At 44.8% G+C, this 22,078-nt stretch overlaps 1 protein-coding gene across 1 annotated transcript in view; it reads left to right on the forward strand.

Moving 5' to 3' along the window:
• Window positions 1-22,078, forward strand: part of LOC138527182 (cytosolic phospholipase A2 delta-like) — a 98,704-nt gene that overhangs the window by 42,330 nt on the left and 34,296 nt on the right. The window contains exons 10-13 of the mRNA XM_069638289.1: window positions 9,091-9,128; window positions 11,519-11,654; window positions 13,741-13,877; window positions 15,442-15,664. Coding sequence (XP_069494390.1) covers window positions 9,091-9,128; window positions 11,519-11,654; window positions 13,741-13,877; window positions 15,442-15,664 — 534 coding nt within the window. The remainder of the gene's footprint in view (window positions 1-9,090; window positions 9,129-11,518; window positions 11,655-13,740; window positions 13,878-15,441; window positions 15,665-22,078) is intronic.

The raw sequence follows: 22,078 nt of genomic DNA on the forward strand, positions 1-22,078 counted from the left end.
TTTAACAACCAGGTGCCTTCAAATTGCTGCGGCTTCTGCTGTGACTGCCCTTTCTCAAAGAAAAAGGTACACTTTTATATTTTTTGAGCAAGAAAGCTCTACAAATAACAAATGTGTTGCAAAAGCTGCACATATTGGATAGCTCAAAATTTCACATGGCTAGAAGTGATGCTTACAGTAGGTTGATCAGATAAAATAAATCACACCAGGATTAACAGTGATACACTCCCTTTCAGCATACATACTTTTTATGATCATAACTCACATTTTCATCATGGTGAAGAATTCCATCAATGATGATGTGCCTGCAAATATTTCCAATCAAATGAAAGGGAAGGTTACTTCCATGTGACTTAAATACATGCAGAGCCAGTTTCCAAATACAGCCATTTGCTTTCATACTTGCCATAACATCCCTGCAAACTGTCAAACTAAAATTACTTTCAACAATACAATCATCAATTCTGGACTGCTGATGAGAGTTTGGCCTGCTCTGCTCTGGTTTGAGATTGAGCAAATTGTAGCACAAATTGAAATAAGGAAACCTGTGCTGTATTTATTTGACATGCCTAATGAACAAGCAGCGCAAAAATCCTTACATTGCCTTGTAAAATGGCTTAGTTGACAAAGTGAGACACATTGGTTGAAGGCAGGGGTCTAGACTCATGCATTCAGATGTTAGGACAAACATTACTACTAGATGAAACAGCAATAGTGGTACTTTAATTGTAATATTTATCCAGATTCCACAATGGCATTTATCATATCACTCAAACAAAAATGTTCTTTAAAAAAACGTGCTACTTCTACTTACTGAAAAGCAATTTACAGAGGTTGTTCTATGGGGATAACTTTTAAAAACAAGCAGTTCTTGTAAACTTTATTTGTAAGAGAGTTCCAACCTGCTGAATGTTTGCTTTTCTCTCCATGTCACTGCTTTGCGCTAAGTGCAATAGCTACTGTATTTGTACAATACCCCATTGCATTATGCTGTTAATTTATTTAACAGATTTTCTGTTCATAACTTCCCAAGGCCATTTTAGCGCCATATGGAGTGCTCTGTAAATTCTATAAAATAATGTGAACTATATTCCTAGTTCCTAGAGGGATGTTCGCCGTATTTGATAACATCCAGATATCATGACTTCACTACAAAATGTGGCGCTCCTCAAGGCTAGATTTTCCATCCCCTACTATTCAACTTTTACATTAACTATTTCATGTACAAGTTGTAGGATGCCCTACATCCTTACACCAATATGATGATGACACATGTGCTGTTACTTTAACATGTTGCCTCTCATCTACATGTCTACATCCAAAACTTATTTAGAAGTGTTTGAGGCCCTGGCGTCAAACTCTGTTTAAAAGCTCAACCCCGCTAAACTAAATTCCATCTTACCACAAAAATACATCAGGTACAACAGTACAAACATAATTGTTAAATGTCCTGCCTGTTTGTAACTCCTTCTCTTTGGCCATTTCACTTGGCTGTATGATTGCTGAAAAAATATTCTTGTTATGTCCAATTACAACCTTTTCGCAGACAGCCCTCTGCCAACTACACCTCCAAGTATCTAACCACTTATCACTTCCAAAGTTTTCAAAACAGTAGAACAAGCTCTGGTTCACTTCCACATTGATAAAGGCAATTCCATTATTGAAGGACTCTGAACTCCTGCAACTCTGTTGTGTGATGTAGTTAACACGGTCCATTATAGATAGATTGCATTCACGGGTTGCTTTCCTTTACCTGCAATCTTCTTGACTTCAAACAACTCTTGTACCTCCATGACAAACTTTGTGTAACAGGAGGACCCCATAACACCCTCTTGATCTGCTTGGGACCAAGGAACCAGAAAACATCCAATTTGCCTTTTCTTGCTTGGCACCAAAATTATAGATTTATCCTGTCCTCTCTCCTTCTGAAAAGTGCAAAGGCACTAATCTTCCTATCCACTTGCTCAATATTAATTGCTTATAACTGCTGAACTGGCTCATATTGCTTCTGACATTCTGTTTTCCCTGCCCCCCCGCTTAATCCCTCTTCATCCTTCCCCCATCCCTCTCTTTCCCCGCTCTCTCTAAATGCTTTCCAAACACCTGCAGATTGTTGCCATTTCATTAGTTCTGCCATGGAGAAATAAATAATGGACCATTATTTTTACTCTAGTCTCCTTCTTTGTACTGCTCTGTCACTCCTATGATATCCCCTAGTATCCAAGATGGATGTAGGAATGTAGAAAGAGGTAATAATGCTTTTTGCCAGTCAAATCTAACACCAGAACATTGTTCCTTTTAATGCATTCATATTTTCTGATCATTGCCCTCCCCCATTCTTAAATCCCAGGGATAGACATGAGTGTTGTTTATGGTCAGGTGGTGACAGCAGAACCCCTGGGGGCCCCAGTGAACACCTGCTTCTTCAGCACCATTGTTACAGCATTGTGGTTCTCTTTCCTTCTGGTCGGCTCCATGGGCGGGCTCTTCTACGTCATCTTTGACCACCTTCTCATTCTTTCTGAAAAACAATTCAAATATTTTAAATATTTTTGAACTGTCCTGTGTTTTTCTATCTTATACCTTATTATGATGCTTCACTCAGGCTAGTGTATATGCAACTCCCTTACAAGAATTGAACCTGTTAAAAATTCAGAACACCACTACACTTACGCATGCCCTTATGAGTGCTGTGTTTTTACACTGTCTGAGAAGCAGTCCTCTCTGTATCCGCAGCACTATATCCCTGGCTTCTGAGCACCAGGAAGACTCTTGTCTTGATCACATGCAGCTAGGAAGGCTGTGCATCAGACCTTTGGGAGTCATCAATGTTGCTTCTCTGACCTGCCAGAAAGAGGTTGGTCTGGAAAGAAAGTGTTGTTGGACATCTAGCAAGACAGCAGTGAGAAAGATTAATAGGACCCACTTCCGCATAAGCCTTTTATGAAATCGCAAACCCAATCCCACAATTAGTTCCCTGTGTTTGATTGGCTTTCACTGACCACAGCCAAGCCACAAAGGATATTGCATGGTCCTATCACAGACAATGCTTGTGATGCTATTTGTGCCACAGTGTTTACAGTGGCCTTTTCCAGGGGAAAAAGGTTATTTTCTTTAAATAAATATTCCAATCAATTTTAAGTGCAGTGAAGTTATATGGAACCCTATTTGGGCCCCGTAACATCTTCCCATGTGAAATTTTGACGCACTTTCTGTTTCCTGATCATATTAATTTATTTATTTGCTGATAATCTTTGCAACTTATTTCGAGGCCTGCTGCATCACCACTTTCAATAAGCGCTTTAATGGTGCACATCACATACAAAATCAGGAACAATTGTTCAGCTAATGGTGTCCTGGACTATGTTAGTAAATCATTGCAAAAACACTTCTACATAGGATGGTACCATGAGGGATGGGCTAACATTGAAATGACCATTTGCTGAACTACACATTTTATGTTTCGCAACAATTTCAGAAAACAAGTATGCTTTGTGAACTTGAGTTCCTAAAATTTTGTTCAAATTTTCATTTGATATTTTATAACTTTTTTGTAAAAGTGGCTCCACCCACAAACTGAGCATGGGTGTTTTTAGAAGAGTTTAAAAAAAAGCTTTCATTTTTTACTTTTGTTCAGTAGTTTTTCACATTTTTAATTTGGTTGCCAATAGAGTGCTGACCGCACAATGAAAACACAAAAACCTAAACAAAATCAGTTTGTGCTATTACAATTTCTGCTTATCCTCTGATTTAATGAACACACTCAACCGTTATCACATCCATAGGTACCATGCCATGTATCAAAGTGTTGAACGCGATATTTACTGTGGGAGTGGCTTTGGAGTCCTGCTTGGCTCAATCTAATATTTTATGCTTGGAGTTTTGTATTTACATGCATTTATTTGTTTGCCTTAGGGAACATAGTGCTTCGAGCAGGAACATTGTACAGAGAAAATAGCGCAGTGGACTATGAACAAACATTGAAGTGGTAGTGCAACTATTTACAGAACGCATCACAGGCTCACATGATATCACTTAGAATGTGTGCATATGGAGAGATGAAGGGTGGCCCCAGAGGTAGGGGATGCCTCTCTAGATCCCAGGTGCTCCTTCAAAGGGAATAGGAAAAGCGGCATTGAAGACATGGACCTGGGAAGGTTTTAAAACATTTTGGCGCTTCAGCAGCGGGGACCCGCTACATTTACACTTTAACATACTTGTGTCCCTGCCACCAAAAATTCCTCATTGGCACAGCGGAGTGAAAAAGGGGAGGTTAAAAAGGTGGCATGCACGCGTGTACGCCTCCCTTTTCCACTCTTTCTTGCAAATGAGGGTGAACGCCGCCTGCCATGTGTACAATCGATTCCTATGAAGTCTGCCTGGTTTCTGGAGGTACAAAATGCAGACAGACGCCTGAGGAAACCACAGCCTTTGCACAGGAGGCATGAACAGCCATGCCGGAGCAGATGCTGTAGTGTTGTATGGTGGAGCTGTTTGATGGTGGGGCCATGTGCAGCTCCTGAGCAGTGCTTAACTCTACGCCCACCACCATTTTGGATGCATACTCTTCATCATCATTCGGTGCTCTGCAGCTTCCAGAGTTTATCATTCATTTTGGTGGGCACGCAAGGGTTTTTCGTGCCTCAGGCAGTCTCTTGTGAACATATGCAGTCCAGGTTCTTGGACGTGCACAACCAACAGCCATTGCAAAATATCTTTTTTTAAACCACTCTTCCATAACAGTGTCTCGAGATACGCAGACACCCATTGTAGCGGATCAGCCGCCGATCAGGCTGACAGCATCAAACATCCTCTTTTTATTGCATGTGCCTCTCTATAGCAAGACTCCTTCCTGCATGGAGTCAGTGGCATTTTCCGCAGCAAGTTGGGCCTGATCATCACCTGGGACTTCTTTGTTGGGTAGATCAGTGAACCCCCCACAGCATGTAAAAGGGACTTCCTTTCCAAGAGGCCAGGGGTTTCCCCGGGCTGGTGGCGGTGCCAAGCAAAGAAGGCTGGGGATGGTCTGGCAACTTAGTAGATCGTCAATATAACTCATCCGGTGCCTACTTTCAGGAGCAGGTGGGGCTCCGCGGCCTCCACGGTTTCCCCAGTACCACCCCGTAGCCTAAGAAAAGGGACTTCATCAAAGGGCCAAAAAAGCCTTTCTAAATTGGCCTCCAAGTGTCTACTAAAATATGTTCAGCGAGGGGGAGGAATGGATGTTATGCAATCAGGTCACTTTACAGGTCAACCAACATTATAGCAAATGCTGACTAGCAAATTGTTTTAACAATCTAAAACACCCCACTATTTTGCCACAAAGCAAATGAGATAGTATTTCCTGGCAGATTTTTGAAAAAAAGGCAATTTTATTGAAACATTGTGGTTTTCTAAAAAAAATATTTTTTCAGATTGCATCATCTTCTTTTAATTTAAAAAATGTGTCCAATTTCAATTTTCCAATTCGTTTTTTTAATTCGTTTTTGTTAGAGATTTTTTTGCGAGGGCAAACATTTGCACAGAAAATGTGTGATTTCCAATTCATCTGCAAAGCTAATTTCTAATCCAAATCTTCCAATGTCACACTTTGGCGCACTAAGTTACCCAGCCCGTGCTGCAGCCTTGAATTCAGGCCGGTTCACCCAGTCAGTTATTTCCCCAAAGTCAAACCATGAGTAGCATGGAGCTGGGTGACAACAAAACTATCATAAAGTGGCAAGAGCCAATTTAATTTACTGTGTGTGCTGTATAATTAGTGAACTTATATAAAAACAACATTGAACTAGTGATCAAGTAGTATACATATATAAAGCCAAAACATTCTAGGGAGAAACATTTTGTATGGCATTTCATTCACAGTTAACTCTACAGTATGTTGGAGTTCTTCCTATAGTTCATGGTGCTACGTACATAGTACTATAACACCCAGACCCTGTATTAATGCCATTGATTACAAAGGCTTTGGGACACATTTTCCATTTGTTTTCCTGATTACTAAGCCTAGGTCTTAAGGCAGAAATAGTTGACTAATGCATGTTCAAGTGATTAAGTAACCTAAGACAATTGTAAACTGACTAGCGATCTCTAGAATAGCATAAACTAAGTGATCAGATCCTGTGCCGTGGCTGTTTCTAATTCCATCTACGTTATGTACTGCCATCTAGAGGTGAAAATGTGCTTTCAACCATTTTCCACAGACATCCTACGTCCTTTATGATTGCGGATGTATCCATATTCCAAAAACACACTCAACCTACGTATAGTCATTTAAGGCCAGGCTATTTTTTTAAATTATTTTTGCCATTATATGTGTAATACACACACTGCTGTACTTTATACCACAGTAAGCACTATATTTTTAAACCCATTGCCCTACCGGTTCATGTTATTTTTTGGCTGTTCTTTTTGTAATGGGGATAACTTCAAGTGCATATAAGTTTGCCTCCCTGTCGAATATTAGCACATGAGTTTACTGCATGTATGCTACAATTGGCAGGAAAAATGAAGAGGTTCATATGGATTCTAAAACCAGTTTACCAATTTGGTATAAACAAATTTTGAAGCAAAAAGCTCTAGTTAAATTTCAATTGCAGTGAACTCTGGTCCCTTGAATTTCATTGTGTGAATAGTGGGGTTAAGGGAACAGTCCAAAGCTGGCAGTGTTTGCATGAGCTCTGCTTGAAAGCAGGGTTCCCGGCTATGAGCAGAAAGAGTAGTGGTAGGCATCATCTAAGAAGGAAAGGGACAGAGGACCTGGCGTTACCCCCCACATGGAACGGGAGTCATCTCTGATGCAACAGCTGCAAATATAAGCAAGCACCCCGCCTACATCCAGGGTGAGGATCTCAATCCTTGGTGGCTCCTTGGAGTCCTTGAGGCAGCTGCATAAGTGGGATGGTGAGTTGTTACCATGGGAAAGCCAATGAGACGCGAGAAGGGCCCAGGGATATCGGAAAAAGCAGGTCATCTCTAGGGCCTTTAGTGAATTGGCGGAAGCAAGCATCCTTCCAATCAGGCAGCCTGGAAGTAGCAGAAGTAATTGTGCAGGTGCCTGGAAGTTACTGCGAAGACCTGCCCCTGGGCATGCGGCAGGACGACTGGGTTGCTGAAAGGCGCAATGAGAGAACCTGATTAAGGTAAGTAGTAGCTTGTGCAGAGTTAGGCATGTGAGTTAGGGGTATCCTTGCTGCCTTTTGATTTGGTTCTATAAGCAGAAAGTAGCAGTTTCAGGTCATAAAGTGGGAGATGTGCAGCTCTGGTGAGGGATGGTAGTAGGTCTTCCTATTAGGAGGATTAAAAACCCAATTAAGATGTGTGTGATCCATGACTGCTGTGCATCGCAGCAGGCCTCGCCAAACAGATTACAAATATATCATTGGGCCTGCCAAGTAGGGTTGACAATTCTAAAGTACCCAGAAAGCTCCTGATGGACCAGTTTACACTGACAAGTGTTGCTTTGCTTCAGCATTTGTAGTAACCCACCACATCCCTCCACATTTATACATCTATTGTTGTTTTGTAAGGCTCCAACCGTAAATGCAAGTCTTCATAATGCTCACGCATAGTGGTATCCAAACCTTTTAATGCCAAGCCCCCCAGAGTAAATTGTTGCTGGGCACCGCCAAATGCCACCTCTGCTTATGTTTTCTATTAAAAGTTGTCACTGCACTACTTTCTACCGTGCAGCGTGCCCCCTGAACATACTACAGGCCCACTTTTTGAAGACCACTGCTGTAGCACCACCTGGCTACTACAGCTCCCACTCATGAGGGTTCTTTGAATTTTGCAATGACCCAAATGTAAGTTGCTTTTGATGACCAAAGCACTAAGTCCTCCATCAAGGCCGGGTGGATAGCTCAGGAGCAATGCTTTTGTCTTGGGAGCAAGATAACACATAGCAACACAGGATTGCACTTAGAAACTGGTCTCCGGTATCAAGCTTGTTAGAAAAGAGCAATTATTATAATCAAATGAATACGAATACAAATTGCTAACAGATCACCCAAGCCGCAGATGTTTTGGACTACTACTCCCATCAACCCTACCCAGCATAGTGAATGTTGAGAGAGCAAGGATGGGATCTGCAGATTGCAGACCATTGACTACAGCGGACGGGAGGATAGCACTGTGACAACGCACAGGTTTTGGAAGCAAGACCATGCTGAGCAAACACAGGTTCGAATCCCGGGCCTGTGCTTGAAAAAAAAAATGAGCGTTTTATAAATAACCTGTCCTTCCCCAATGAAATTAGCGTCTAGATACCTACGTGTTATGTGCGCTGCAAAAATAAATAAATACATGGGAAGTAATGCTATTTGCATGTGTTTGCCCCATCACCTCCTTCCATCCATCCTTCTTTTGGTCCCACAATCATTTGTCTGTTGTGTGGGAGAAACAGAAGATGGCCTGCACCAGTTGTCACTGACCACATTCTGAAAAAGGTGATTAGCTGTCCCGTGCTCATCAATGCAGGGAATATGCTCATGGTAAATGTGATATTATTGTCATAGTTATTTGTAATTTTTTGTATTTATTTGAAGAACAGGAATGTCAGTTTCGATCAGAAATGACTTGCAATAACACATCTACAGATGGTGGAGGCAGCTCCTTGAGGAGGCCTCTAAAATAGCATAACGATGAGACCAAGTGATGAGCCAGTTTATAAGGGTCTAAAAAAGTGGGGAAACTACCTGCAAAGAATCAAAACAAACAAATAACATACATATATAGGAAAACAGGTGATTTACAAAGGTAACATTATCATAAGGGTGAAAGTGCTTCAAACTGAAGAGGACTAGTATACAGATATACATAATGACACTGTTCTTGGATGGAGGAAGCAAGGTCAGGCAAGTGTACTGAGGTCACCTTCTGGAAGCTGGACACTGTTGATTCTGTAGACACTCTAAAAGCAGAATGAGAAATAAGTGTCTGTATATTTTGAAGTACTACATTCATTTAAACTCTAGCAATGTCAACAAGCATACACATGTTGAGATCTATATGGGATGAGGGAGATCATCCATATAGAGAAATGCTCGTGGTAAACTGAAGGTTGAGTTAATCTGTACAATGCTTTGTTTGCAGGATAAGAAGTTGGAGTTCGAGGTTAAAGTGAATGACTGGTAAAGTATACATTCCGGAAGCAGTTTTGATCTCAGTTAAAATGTGCTGGTTGAGTTTGAACTGCTTAAAGGGTGGATTATGGGGCACACTAGGCTGAATGGAAATACCTAACACAACACCAAGGCACATAAAATGATTCATTTCATGGGCGGGAAGGCCAATGTTAGCACTTATGTGCTGTTGGGTTCACTCCATGGAACTTGCAACATTTCCAAAGCGAGAGCCAAAGTAAAAAGTAATTTTAAAAACACCATTCTGATGGGTTTTTTTGCACTTTATTTCGCCAAAACTGTAAAATGCAACCTTCAATGTACCCATAGCAGATGTCTTTTAAAATGACTACCTGCGGATCCACCTGCTTTTAGTGGGTGAAAAAATCTGAGGGATTCAACGCGACGCCATTGTTCTTTAAGTCAGAAGTGACATCTCATGCTGGGATAAAACCATAGCAAAACAAAAGTGGTGATGACTGCAAGGTTTAGAACTAATCTTAAACTCTGGAATTGCCCTGGGCAACCTTCCAGACCATTGTTCTTCATTTGCCAAGCCATTACAAAAGGGGAAAGACCATATGCAAATCAGGCTTGGTCCCACCCCAAAAGGGGCAGCCCAGCCCAAACTGCTTAGCCACATGCCTTCAGCACGAGACCACAAGCATCCCCGAACATGTTTCGGCCTTCTTGGGCCTCATCAGTGAGTAATAGCTTGGGTCTCTAGGCGCAGCATGCACGGAACCCATGTCTGGGCAAACCTATCCCACTTGGGGTGACTGTAGCAAAACAAAAAGGAGACTGGGTCTCTAGGTGCAGCAGGCACGGGACCCATGTCTGGGCAAACCTATCCCACTTGGGGTGACTATAGCAAAACAAAAGGAGTGATGGCTGGAAGGTTTAGAATTAATCTTGACCTCTGGCATTGCCCTGGGCAGCCCTCCAGACCATTGTTCTTTGCCTGCTAAGCTATTACAAAAAGGGAAAGACCATATACAAATCAGGCTTGGTCCCTCCCCAAAAAGGGCAGTCCAACATAGTAAACTGTATGCGTAAAAATGGTGTGCACGCTTTAACTCTACTTCACATTTTCATTCATTTGGATTGTGGAGAGGGGTCATGGAACAGAATTAATCTTTTTGCCACCCAATCACCTTCGTTGTACAAGCCTTTATGCCAGCAGGACATTTTCTTGCTGGCGCAAATGCTTTGGATTCCAATGGAATCTGCTTGCTTTTTACACCAAATAGAAGCAGGCAGATTCCATAGGAATCCACTGTAGATGCTGCTTGCCTTGTGTAATTGGCTGTTTGCATTTATTCAGTGTCCACTACGAATTGTAAAAACAAAGGCATACATGCAATTTACAGGGACTTAACAAATGAGCCCAATGTAATGTGTTAAGAATGACCACAACATTATAGTGTCTGATGTGCACAACATCTTCACATTTCGTAAATGATTTAGCACAGCTTGGGATCATGTTCTTTAGTCCTGAATTGATTTGTCACCAACTTGACAAAATAAATATGGAAACCATGGTAACAGATGGAGTGCAAAAGATCCAACCTTTGCAATATTGTTACAAAATTGTTGATCCTAGAATGAGTTGATACAACAAGTTCTTATTACTTCTGTTGATAAAGCATAACTGTTTTATTAGTCAATTTGTGATAAAGAGTTAATACATTTTGCTATTAGCAAATTCTGGTCTGGGTTATAATTGTTCCTAGTTTCTGAATTTGGAAAATCTATTTGGAGATTATCAATACTGGCAAAGGATATGAATTCTGGACAGGCAAAATGTTCTGCGGGTCAACCTTCGGAAAAAGAATGAATATAGAGGGGAGTTTGGTGATGCTGGTGATGATGCTGTAGGCAGACATTTTGGGAAGATGATAATTAAGTTAAGGGGGTACCACTTCAGGTAGTGCCCTGGGGCCCATAGTTACAGGCTTGAGCGAATCAAGGGCTTTAACGCAGACCCCGGGGCATTTCCTGAAGCGGCAAAGATGCCCCCAGTGAAGGTATTATTACTATCGGTACCCACTCCCATAAGACCGGGGTACTAATAGTGTCGTTTGCGGAATCTAACTGAAAAAAGAAAACAAATGGCTGCCGCAGAACGGGGAGAAGGAACATAGTCCCTTCGCCCTTTCCATGGCACGCATTGAAAAGCTAAGAAAAAAGTAAACAAAAAAGATGGCCGCCATGGCACGGGTATAAGGTACTACATGCAGTCTCTGGCAAGTGATATAGTGGCATATTTTGCTGTAAAGTTTGAAGATTCTTTTTTTAGGGGCAATGGGGGGAGCGTGGTCGAGGGGGAAGGGACATTGTTTGAATAATTTATTCCTTTATGCTTTTCCAACCCACATGCATGAATGTTTTACCCACAGCCCAGAACATCTTGACATGCGCCTGGGATTTGACCTGTGTCAGGAGGAGAAGGATTACCTGCAGAAACGGAAGGTGTTTGTCGCCAGAGCTCTGAAAGCTGCTTTGGGACTGAGCCGGGACCTGCAGGAACATGAGGTTTGTGCGCCTCATTCTCAGCTGGAGGCAATTTATTTATATTATTTTTTTTTTTTATAAAGTGCCTAATACCGTACCTGAGTTTGGTTTCTAAGCACGGATCTGGGATTCAAACCTCTGTTGCTGATTTGATAACAAAAATGTGATGCATTAATGCCGCTGTTAACTGCCAACATGTATCTATTTCTTTCATGGTTTCAAAGTGCCCCTTCCCAGCCTTCCTCCCACCTCGGCGTGGGGTGTGTTCAGTGTGGGACACCCCCATCACCACTAGACTCCTGACCCACCCCGCCCTCTCGTTCCCAACTTTAAAAGCATTCACACACACACACAGACACACACAGACACACACTTCACACACATACAGACATAGACACACACACACCCCACACAGGGTCGGACTGGGACAAGAAATAGGCCTGGTCACCCAAAAAAAAGTGGCCCACCCCTCGCCTCAAAAAAGTGGCCCACCCCTCGCCTCATGACCCTTGACTTCTGATGACATCACCGGAAGTGATGTCATTTGACCCAACCCCAAAGTGACATCCCAGGAAGCGATGAAACATGACCTTTCACCCCTTGACAAAGCAGGAAGTGGCATCAAATAGCATTGTTCCTAAGTACATTAAATTACTGTGAATCCAAGCAGACATCCAAGGCCAAATGATAATATGTTATTGTATAGCACCTACGCTTAAGCTCTTTTTTATAGAACAAATATGCTTACAATATCACCCAACCTGTGTTGGTACTCGTTTATCAACCTGAGAAGGATGAAAGGCTTTTTGAAACGAAAAGAAAAAAATTGAAAAATAAAACATTTTTTTTTTCCAATTTATTTTCTTCCAAACTCCCCCCCCCCCCACATACACACACACATTTCCCCCTCCCCAATACCCCTCCTTACCTCTCGGCCCCCGCTTCCTCATCCATCACCGCATGTGCAGTAAGCATATGCAGTGTCCCCCGACAGGCCGCCGTATGGTGAAGGAGGCCTGTCTTGGAAATGTATGCAATGAAAGTGGGCATTTAGAAGGAAACTATGAATAGATGCCTGTACCTACCAGCCAAATATAGTTTCACCTTTAATTGGATGGTAGTGACACGCAGTTAAAGTCTCATTGATAAATTTCCAGCAACCAGTTTTTCTTCCCATCAAAAAGAAAAGACTTTGGGGGAAATCTGGGTCTAATATGCTTCCCCGCAGACGGGTCTCTCGAGCCCGGTTTTGGGGGTGCAAGGAAGCATCCTCTCTGCCTGCCCCATTCCCTACCCTCCATTAATGTGGGGGATACCAATGCAAACCCTTATTCTCTCCCCCATCCTCTCCCTCCACCCCTGCCTTATGTTCTGCGGGGGACAGCCTCCTTAGTCTCCCAGCCCGTCCCTGTTTCCCACATCCCATGTGTGTGCGCGCATGTGGTGGGGGTCTGCTCTGGGCTTCCAGCAGGCCCAGTGGTGCGATGGACATCGGCACCATTGAGGCCCAGTGCCTCTGGTGGTTGGGGCCTGCTATGGACATCCAACGGGCCTCAGAGTGTTATGGGACACCAGTGGTGGCAGGCTGAGCCATATTCCTGATCATGCGGACCTCTGCCACCGCACTGTCATGAGGGTCCCACGGCATCAGGGCATGCAGGCCTGTGCCTCCAAGTGTAGGTATGCAGGCCTACATAAATGAGACACGGACTCAGTCTCTACTCTTTGGGAGTCTGCAGCCGTCTGGTGCACGTGTCTGCAGAGGCTCCTTTTATTAGCTTGGGCCATGACACGGTCATGGCCCATGTTAAAAGGGAAATACACAGGGGAGGGTCACATTCCCTTAAAGGGGCAATACACTTGGGAGGGTCGCACATCACAGTGCATGCGCACGCACAAACACACACACTTACTTCACTCGGATCCTCTTCTTTACCTCACACCGTTGGCCGCCACTTCCGGCTCCCCTCATTCCGTGTGTGCAGTAAGCGTATGTGCTGCTCCCCGACAGGCTGCCGTTCGGCGAAGGCAGTCTGATGGCGACGTTTTAACGATGAAAGCGACCACAACGGGAAATCTAATTTCTAATATGTTTAATATTTCAAAGGTTCCAGTTATTGCTGTCTCAGCAACTGGAGGAGGGGCGAGAGCAATGACGTCACTCTACGGAACACTGTCAGGACTTCGAAAAATGAACCTCTTGGACACGGTTTCCTATATCACTGGTGCTTCCGGCTCCACTTGGTAAGAACTCAATGGAACTAATACGTTTAATTTTGAGCAAAATACATTTGTGGAAATGTATAGTGACAAAACACATACACTTTCCTGATCTAGAAACCCTACAGCATAAATATTTTTTTAATGTAAACAAATTTCAAATATGACCAGTTGCATATATGTCCAATCTTCCGGGTGAGACCGGGACAAGAAATGAATCCATCAACTCATAAAAAAGTGGCTCAGATTTGCAAATCTGATTTAGTTATTTATTTCCCAGTCAGGGCTACTTGGGGGCACATTTTTGGTAAACCTTGTGGCCACAGTGCATTTTACTGCACAATGGGTCAGTCACCTGGGTCAAACCTATACCAGTTGCACAGTACCGCAACTCATTGTTAGAAAGAGTACAAATCTGCCCAGCAGACTTTTCTGCCGAAAATGCAGATTTCTTATGAGTACAGACTTTCAAAATTCTCTGCAGATTTTGGAAATCACCTGCAGATTTTGGAAATCACTTGCAGATTTTGAAAATCACCTGCAGATTTTGGAAATCACCTGCAGATTTTGAAATGTTTGAACAGATCCAGCAATTTTCCCCTCGTCACTATGCGATTTCCGATTCCATATAAGAATGTAAAGGATGTCTGCTGATTTTCGCAAAGTTTCCCGTAGATGTGGACTACCCCTACTCATTAGACTGGCCCACGTTTGTCGCAGTAAATTGGCCCGCACTAGCCATAGGGTAGCCCCTCAGGCGTTGCCCTGTAGGCCAGGTCTAGCCTGCTCATCTTCCTATTAACCGCATCCCTTGACAGAGTACGCACGCTCCCTTTCTCTTCCTCGAATTTATGGTGTGAATTTATAGAGGAAACAATGATAACCCCGAAACGGGTAAAGCAATTGCAGCTGCACGGCAAGCCCTGCCCCGCCAGAGTGCTTTAATCACCTCTCTCTGTGTGCTAGAAGGCACTACAGAGGTCATGTCTGAAAAACATTTGTGCTGAAGTATGGAATATGTTTTAGTGGTGCTGCTGATGTCGACATTGCCCTCTAGGAGCCTGGCAGCTATTTCATGCTGCCCAACAGAGAGCGGGGGTGGCTGGGGGTTTAGGAGGGTACTCATCCCCTACTCGCTGAGGTTCAGAGATGCCGCTGGGAGATGAGGCCCCTACTTCCTGCTCCTTTGCCAGTGGAGTTCGTGGTAAATAGCAACCTATTTGAAAAGACTTGGGGGTGGTGGTGGGCGAAGTGGGATGCCGATCCTGTGTGTTCCCCCTGACTTCGTACTGTGTCTTTGCTGATACAGAAGAGAGACCAGCAGGCCGCTGGGGTGAGTGGTGCCCTGAGGGCACACCCCATCTGTGGGTCCATCCAAAATACACAATGCAAAATAGTTTTTTTCTCTAGAATTCAATAACATGATCACCTCAGTGGCATTAGAGATTAAGTCCAAAAATCTGCAGGTGACCCTTAGGCGGTGAATAGTTATTTTTTAAATATGAAGTGATCAACAGTTATAGATGTTTTGAATAGTCCCGTTGCAGGAAAAGCATTTATAAATATGGATCAATGTGTTTCCCCACAGGTGCATGTCCAAGTTATATGAAGACGCTGATTGGTCAAAGACGGATCTGGCCCGGCCAATTGAAGATGCTCGGAAACACATGGTGGAAAGCAAGACCTCTGCATTCTCTTGGGATCGCCTGAAATATTATTACAACGAGATGGAAGAGAGGTCGAAAGAAGGCCACCCTGGTTCCTTCACCGACCTTTGGGGACTCGTCATCGAATCAATGTTTTATGATAGGGTGAGCATCCAGAAGCACTAGTACTCCCTGTAGGGTAGGTTTTTGTATCGGATTGGTCTGATCAATTGATAAGGGGTATGCATGTGTATACGGACTTACAGATGAGCTTTAGCGAGTTGGGTGGCGGGGAGGGGGTGGAGGTGGACAGGGTACATCACTGAGACATCTCTTCCGCAGATCCTGCTCCCGCCATTGGCTCATTCTGATCTCTACGTCATAATGGGATGCAAAGTGAATTGAAAGAAATGGCAGTCTCCTTCTCTGCCTCGGATGTATACGAATAGTTTGTTTCCAAATTGCTCGAATTACAATTGACCAAATTGTGAAGGTCAATTGTAACATATATGCGGGGGGAAACCCCCCGCAACCCCCACCCAACCCAAACCCGCCCCAAACCCTTCTATATATATATATATATATATATATTACCAAAGCGAAATATATATATATATATATATATATATATATATATATATATGGTCAATTGTGAAAAGGTCAATTGTGACCCTTTAAATTCGTGCAATTGTGCATTCGAACAATTGCAAACGAACAATTCGGGTAATACATCTGCCTCTGGATCACCGGCCTCAATCTGGGTAGCACTATTTCTTGACGAGTGAGGGGCACCACTGCAGCTCCCAAGTACCAATGCTCTCCCTCTGCTGAGGTTGGAGGGGGTAGCCAGCATTTTAGCATTCCACAGTGGGTTATGGATGACCCCGGTGCTGCCCTTGGGGAGCCCGCTGTTTCAGGCACGTATTATTTCTTGACGGGTGAGGGGTGCACCCCAGTTACAAGCTTTATTCACCTCGCAGTCATGTGCTTGTCTCCACTAAATCTTTTCAAGGCTTATGATTTCATCAGCGAGGCAATTCAGGTGCAGATGGCAAGTTGCACTCTCATTGGCACTGGGAATTCTGGTCTCTGTAGTCTCCATTTCTGGAAGACAGCAACCAACACTCCCCAACTATTTAATAGTTCAGTCCCAATAGCGGGGGAGAGGGGATAGCCGTGGTGATGCCCCTCACGACTCTGAAGCTCCACAGTCATGCTTTGCTATGGGAGTGTGAGGAGCGCACTCCAGTTCCCAGCTACAGTCACCATAAAGCCCCAGTGTTCTTCTCCTCAAAACATATTCAAGACTAATGCTCTCCCCAGTGCAGGCGTCCATGGTAAGGACCACTCCCATTGGTGCTGGGAACTCTGGTCACTGTAGTGTCCCGGGAGGATAGCTCAGGTGCAACGTGCTCGCCTTGGAAGCAAGACGACACGAAGCAAGACAGGTTCCATCCCCGGGTCCGCGCTTAGAAATCTCTGGGTATTTAAGCACGTTATAAATACGCAACGAAGACAAAAACAATTACGCAACTAAAAAAAAAAATCCTGTAACAGCGCCTCGATGCCCGTGGGCTGTGTGAGTGCTTTAAAAATGCAAAATATTTTTTTTTTTAAAAATGTGTCAATTTCAGGCAGGCAATAAACCAACATGCCACTGTACCCCCCTGCACCTGTCGAACATTGTATGCATATTCTCTTTAACCTATGCACTTCTTAAGAAATGTGGCCAGATGCCCCAGGGCCAGGTGCGCAATACAAATAAATACAAATACGCCACACAATGAGGACAGTGCACAGCCATATGCTCTTGCAATAGTGGAGATACTCCGGCCCCTGCATTCAGACGCAGAAGAGTATGTTGGTGCTTTGGGTAGCTAGGTCTCAAATCCAGTGGAGTAACTTTGCTGAAAATGTTGCGTGGGGCGGCATGACATCTAAATGAAAGGAGCCCCTGCCAAATGAGTGGGACAAAAGTTGGGGAGGACAAACACCCCTGTCCCCCCCTCCCTAAAATTACGCCCATGCTCAAATCTCACATTGACATGCTGTGGGAACACAAGCCTTAGTGGGGCCAGTTTCACTTGTGTGAGATTGAGGTACTGCCCTACCAGCCATAGGGGTTCAGAATAGTAGGCAGGCCAGGGCTAAAGCTGTAGCATGTAGGGGCGTGGGTAGGCTGGCTGAGCCTGCAATCTTATATGCCTTCAAGCTTGCTGTTCCCACATGTAAATTCCTTAGCGCTAGTATCCTGTGTTATGTATGATATTCCCTGCAATCATCACCAATAATGGTAGGCTTATTATTTTTTTTTTACTGTGCAACCTTGTTGTTAATGGACTTCTCCGCTTACTCAGAAGTGAAACTGAGAGTCAGAATTCTAATGATCCCTGAAGGAATCTAATGATACACTTCTTCAAAAACATGCTTCTTTCTCTTGCAATATCCAGGCACTACGAAGTGCAATACATGCCTGCAAATGCAGGCAGAAACTGCTTTACGTTCATTTGTTGCACTTCGTAATGCAAAGGAGTGTAAATGCAGGCGCTAAAAGCGGGCAGATTCCACAGGAATCCTATGCAAAAATCCGAGCTCGATGTTAATGCATTATTTTGAGAAGGCTGAGCCGGAAACGTTTCTTGCTGCCACAGCTCTGCCTGCCAAAAATGTCAAAACCCCCTATTGGGGTAAAGCAGGTGTAAACAACATGCCTAAACCTTTTAGGCATGCTGTTGCTGTGTAACTCCATCTGCACTGAAGAAGATCATGGCCACAAGGAGGATGCAACATCACGGTAAGCCCTTGCTGCGATTCATTGGCCCTGTGCAATTACATCCGTACTGAAGAAGAGCGTGGCCACGAGGAGGATGCAACATCACGTGGAGCGTTGTCTGCAGCTCCATCATGGCTGCCTTTGCAGAATTTTGAATCGTACTGCCTTATCCTGACTGAAGTCGGCCTGTTGCGGATTGGCCGGGGCTGTGTTTTTCAAGTTCACATGTTGGGAGCCGGCAGGCAAAGCCATCCCCCTGCAAGGGCCCCATTTAAGCGTCTTCTCCTCTGCGATCTGGCTTGTGTAACTCCATCTGCACTGAAGAAGATCATGGCCACGAGGAGGATGCAAATTCACGGTAAGCCCTTGCTGGGCTACATTGATCCTGTGCAAATCCATTCGCACTGAAGAAGATCGTGGCCACGAGGAGGATGCAACTTCATGGTAAGCCCTTTCTGGGCTACATTGGTCCTGTCCAATTCTATCTGCACTGAAGAAGATCGTGGCCACGAGGAGGATGCAAATTCACGGTAAGCCCTTGCTGGGCTACATTGATCCTGTGCAAATCCATTCGCACTGAAGAAGATCGTGGCCACGAGGAGGATGCAACTTCATGGTAAGCCCTTTCTGGGCTACATTGGTCCTGTCCAATTCCATCCGCACTGAAGAAGATCGTGGCCACGAGGAGGATGCAACTTCACGGTAAGCCCTTACTGGGCTTCATTAGTCCTATACAATTCCATCCGCACTGAAGAAGATCGTGGCCACGAGGAGGATGCAACTTCATGGTAAACCCTTGCTGGGCTACATTGGTCCTGTCCAATTCCATCCGCACTGAAGAAGATCGTGGCCACGAGGAGGATGCAACTTCATGGTAAGCCCTTGCTGGGCTTCATTAGTCCTGTGCAATTCCATCCGCACTGAAGAAGATCGTGGCCACGAGGAGGATGCAACTTCACGGTAAGCCCTTACTGGGTAACATTGGTCCTGTGCAATTCCATCCGCACTGAAGAAGATCGTGGCCACGAGGAGGATGCAACTTCATGGTAAGCCCTTGCTGGGCTTCATTAGTCCTGTGCAATTCCATCCGCACTGAAGAAGATCGTGGCCACGAGGAGGATGCAACTTCACGGTAAGCCCTTCCTGGTAACATTGGTCCTGTGCAATTCCATCCGCACTGAAGAAGATCCTGGCCACGAGGAGGATGCAACATCACGGTAAGCCCTTGCTGCGATTCATTGGCCCTGTGCAATTACATCCGTACTGAAGAAGAGCGTGGCCACGAGGAGGATGCAACATCACGTGGAGCGTTGTCTGCAGCTCCATCATGGCTGCCGTTGCAGAATTTTGAATCGTACTGTCTTATCCTGACTGAAGTCGGCCTGTTGCCGATTGGCCGGGGCTGTGTTTTTCAAGTTCACATGTCGGGAGCCGGCAGGCAAAGCCATCCCCCTCCAAGGGCCCCATTTAAGCGTCTTCTCCTCTGCGATCTGGCCTGTGGAACTCCATCCGCACTGAAGAAGATCATGGCCACGAGGAGAAGGCAACTTCACGGTAAGCCCTTACTGGGCTACATTGCTCCTGTGCAATTCCATCCGGACTGAAGAAGATCATGGCCATGAGGAGGATGCAACTTCACGGTAAGCCCTTACTGGGCTTCATTAGTCCTGTGCAATTCCATCCGCACTGGAGAAGATTGTGGCCACGAGGAGGATGTAACTTCACAGTAAGCCCTTACTGGGCTACATTGGTCCTGTCCAATTCCATCCGCACTCAAGAAGATCATGGCACGAGGAGGATGGAACTTCATGGTAAGCCCTTACCGGGCTTCATTAGTCCTATGCAATTCCATCCGCACTGAAGAAGATTGTTGCCGCGAGGAGGATGCAACTTCACGGTAAGCCCTTGCTGGGCTACATTGGTCCTGACCAATTCCATCCGCACTGAAGAAGATCGTGGCCATGAGGAGGATGCAACTTCACGGTAAGCCCTTTCTGGGCTCCATTGGTCCTGTCCAATTCCATCCGCACTGAAGAAGATCGTGGCCATGGGGAGGATGCAACTTCACGGTAAGCCCTTGCTGGGCTCCATTAGTACTGTGCAATTCCATCCGCACTGAAGAAGATCATGGCCACGAGGCGGATGCAACTTCACGGTAAGCCCTTACTGGGCTTCATTAGTCCTGTGCAATTCCATCCGCACTGGAGAAGATTGTGCCCATGAGGAGGATGTTACTTCACGGTAAGCCCTTACTGGGCTACATTGGTCCTGTGCAATTCCATCCGCACTCACTGGGCTACATTGGTCCTGTGCAATTCCATCCACACTCGAGAAGATCATGGCCACGCACGAGGAGGATGCAACTTCACAGTAAGCCCTTACTGGGCTTCATTAGTCCTATGCAATTCCATCCGCACTGAAGAAGATCGTGGCCGCGAGGAGGATGCAAATTCACGGTAAGCCCTTGCTGGGCTACATTGATCCTGTGCAATTCCATCCGCACTGAAGAAGATCGTGGCCGCGAGGAGGATGCAACTTCACGGTAAGCTCTTTCTGGGCTTCATTAGTCCTGTGCAATTCCATCCGCACTGAAGAAGATCGTGGCCACGAGGAGGATGCAACTTCACGGTAAGCCCTTACTGGGCTACATTGGTCCTGTGAAATTCCATCCGCACTGAAGAAGATCGTGGCCACGAGGAGGATGCAACATCACGGTAAGCCCTTGCTGGGATTTATTGGCCCTGTGCAATTACATCCGTACTGAAGAAGAGCGTGGCCACAAGGATGTCATGTCCCCCCCAACATTTTCAGAAAAGTTTCTCCACTGGGAGTGATTCAAATCTGCGTTGCGCTGCACTCACTTGCTTCCAACACAAACGTGTTGCCTCTGAGCTGAGCTATCCCCCCTCAATTCACAATTCAAGCATCCATTTGGTTGCTTCTCCAACACCGGGTGCCAATGGTGTGTAATTCCTGTAAAATCAGAACAAATATCTGTATTGAGGCGTGCGCTTTCATGATTACCTAGGGGTTGGGTTCCAAGGCAATGTAATGTGGACCTTGCACCTGGCTAAGGGCAAGCAAATTCTGAAAAAGACACTCAAGAGCCATACGCACAATCACCTCTCAAATGGGCTATGGACTGCCTTTAACTGTGCTTGACGTGTATGTGGCACAGGACCGGTCAGTTGCCCTATGCGGAAGCAAATGATGGGGATATTGTGACACCTCTACCCTCATGAGAGTAGAGAACAGATGCACCTCCCCACCAGCACACGTACGAGCCCAATGTTGATGGAAACGGGCGTTATAGCACCAAGATTTGCTGCATTTGGCAAACCTTTCTTTTTTGGTTGCATCTAAAAAAATTAGATAAACCAAGGATCTACTATGAAATGTTTGAAGACTGTCAAATCTGCTAAAGACAAGTAGTGCAGATGGTATAGCCATCTCCACCGCCTTTTACACAAAATAGGGATTATAATTGTAATTGGTTATTTATGACGCATTTAATACCCAGAGGTTTCTAAGTGCAGACCCAATCGAACCTGTGTTGCTCTGCGTTGTCTTGCTTCCAAGCCGAGAGTTGCCTATGAGCTATCCTCCCGATGCCTTGTTTATTTACTAATAGTGCTGTAGTGAATGAGGAGACAGTGAGGACAGTTAAGTCTGAGTTCTACATTTTATGCTTAGAGATCCTGATCCTTGATTCCATTAACCCAGCAACCTTTCCAGGCTGTTTAACATCGAAGATCAGTGGAGTAACATTGCTGAAAATGTTGGGGGGGGACATGTCATCTGAAAAA

This window comes from Ambystoma mexicanum, chromosome 14 (assembly GCF_040938575.1).
Source record: "Ambystoma mexicanum isolate Mex_15411 chromosome 14, UKY_AmexF1_1, whole genome shotgun sequence".
Lineage (NCBI taxonomy): Eukaryota > Metazoa > Chordata > Amphibia > Caudata > Ambystomatidae > Ambystoma > Ambystoma mexicanum.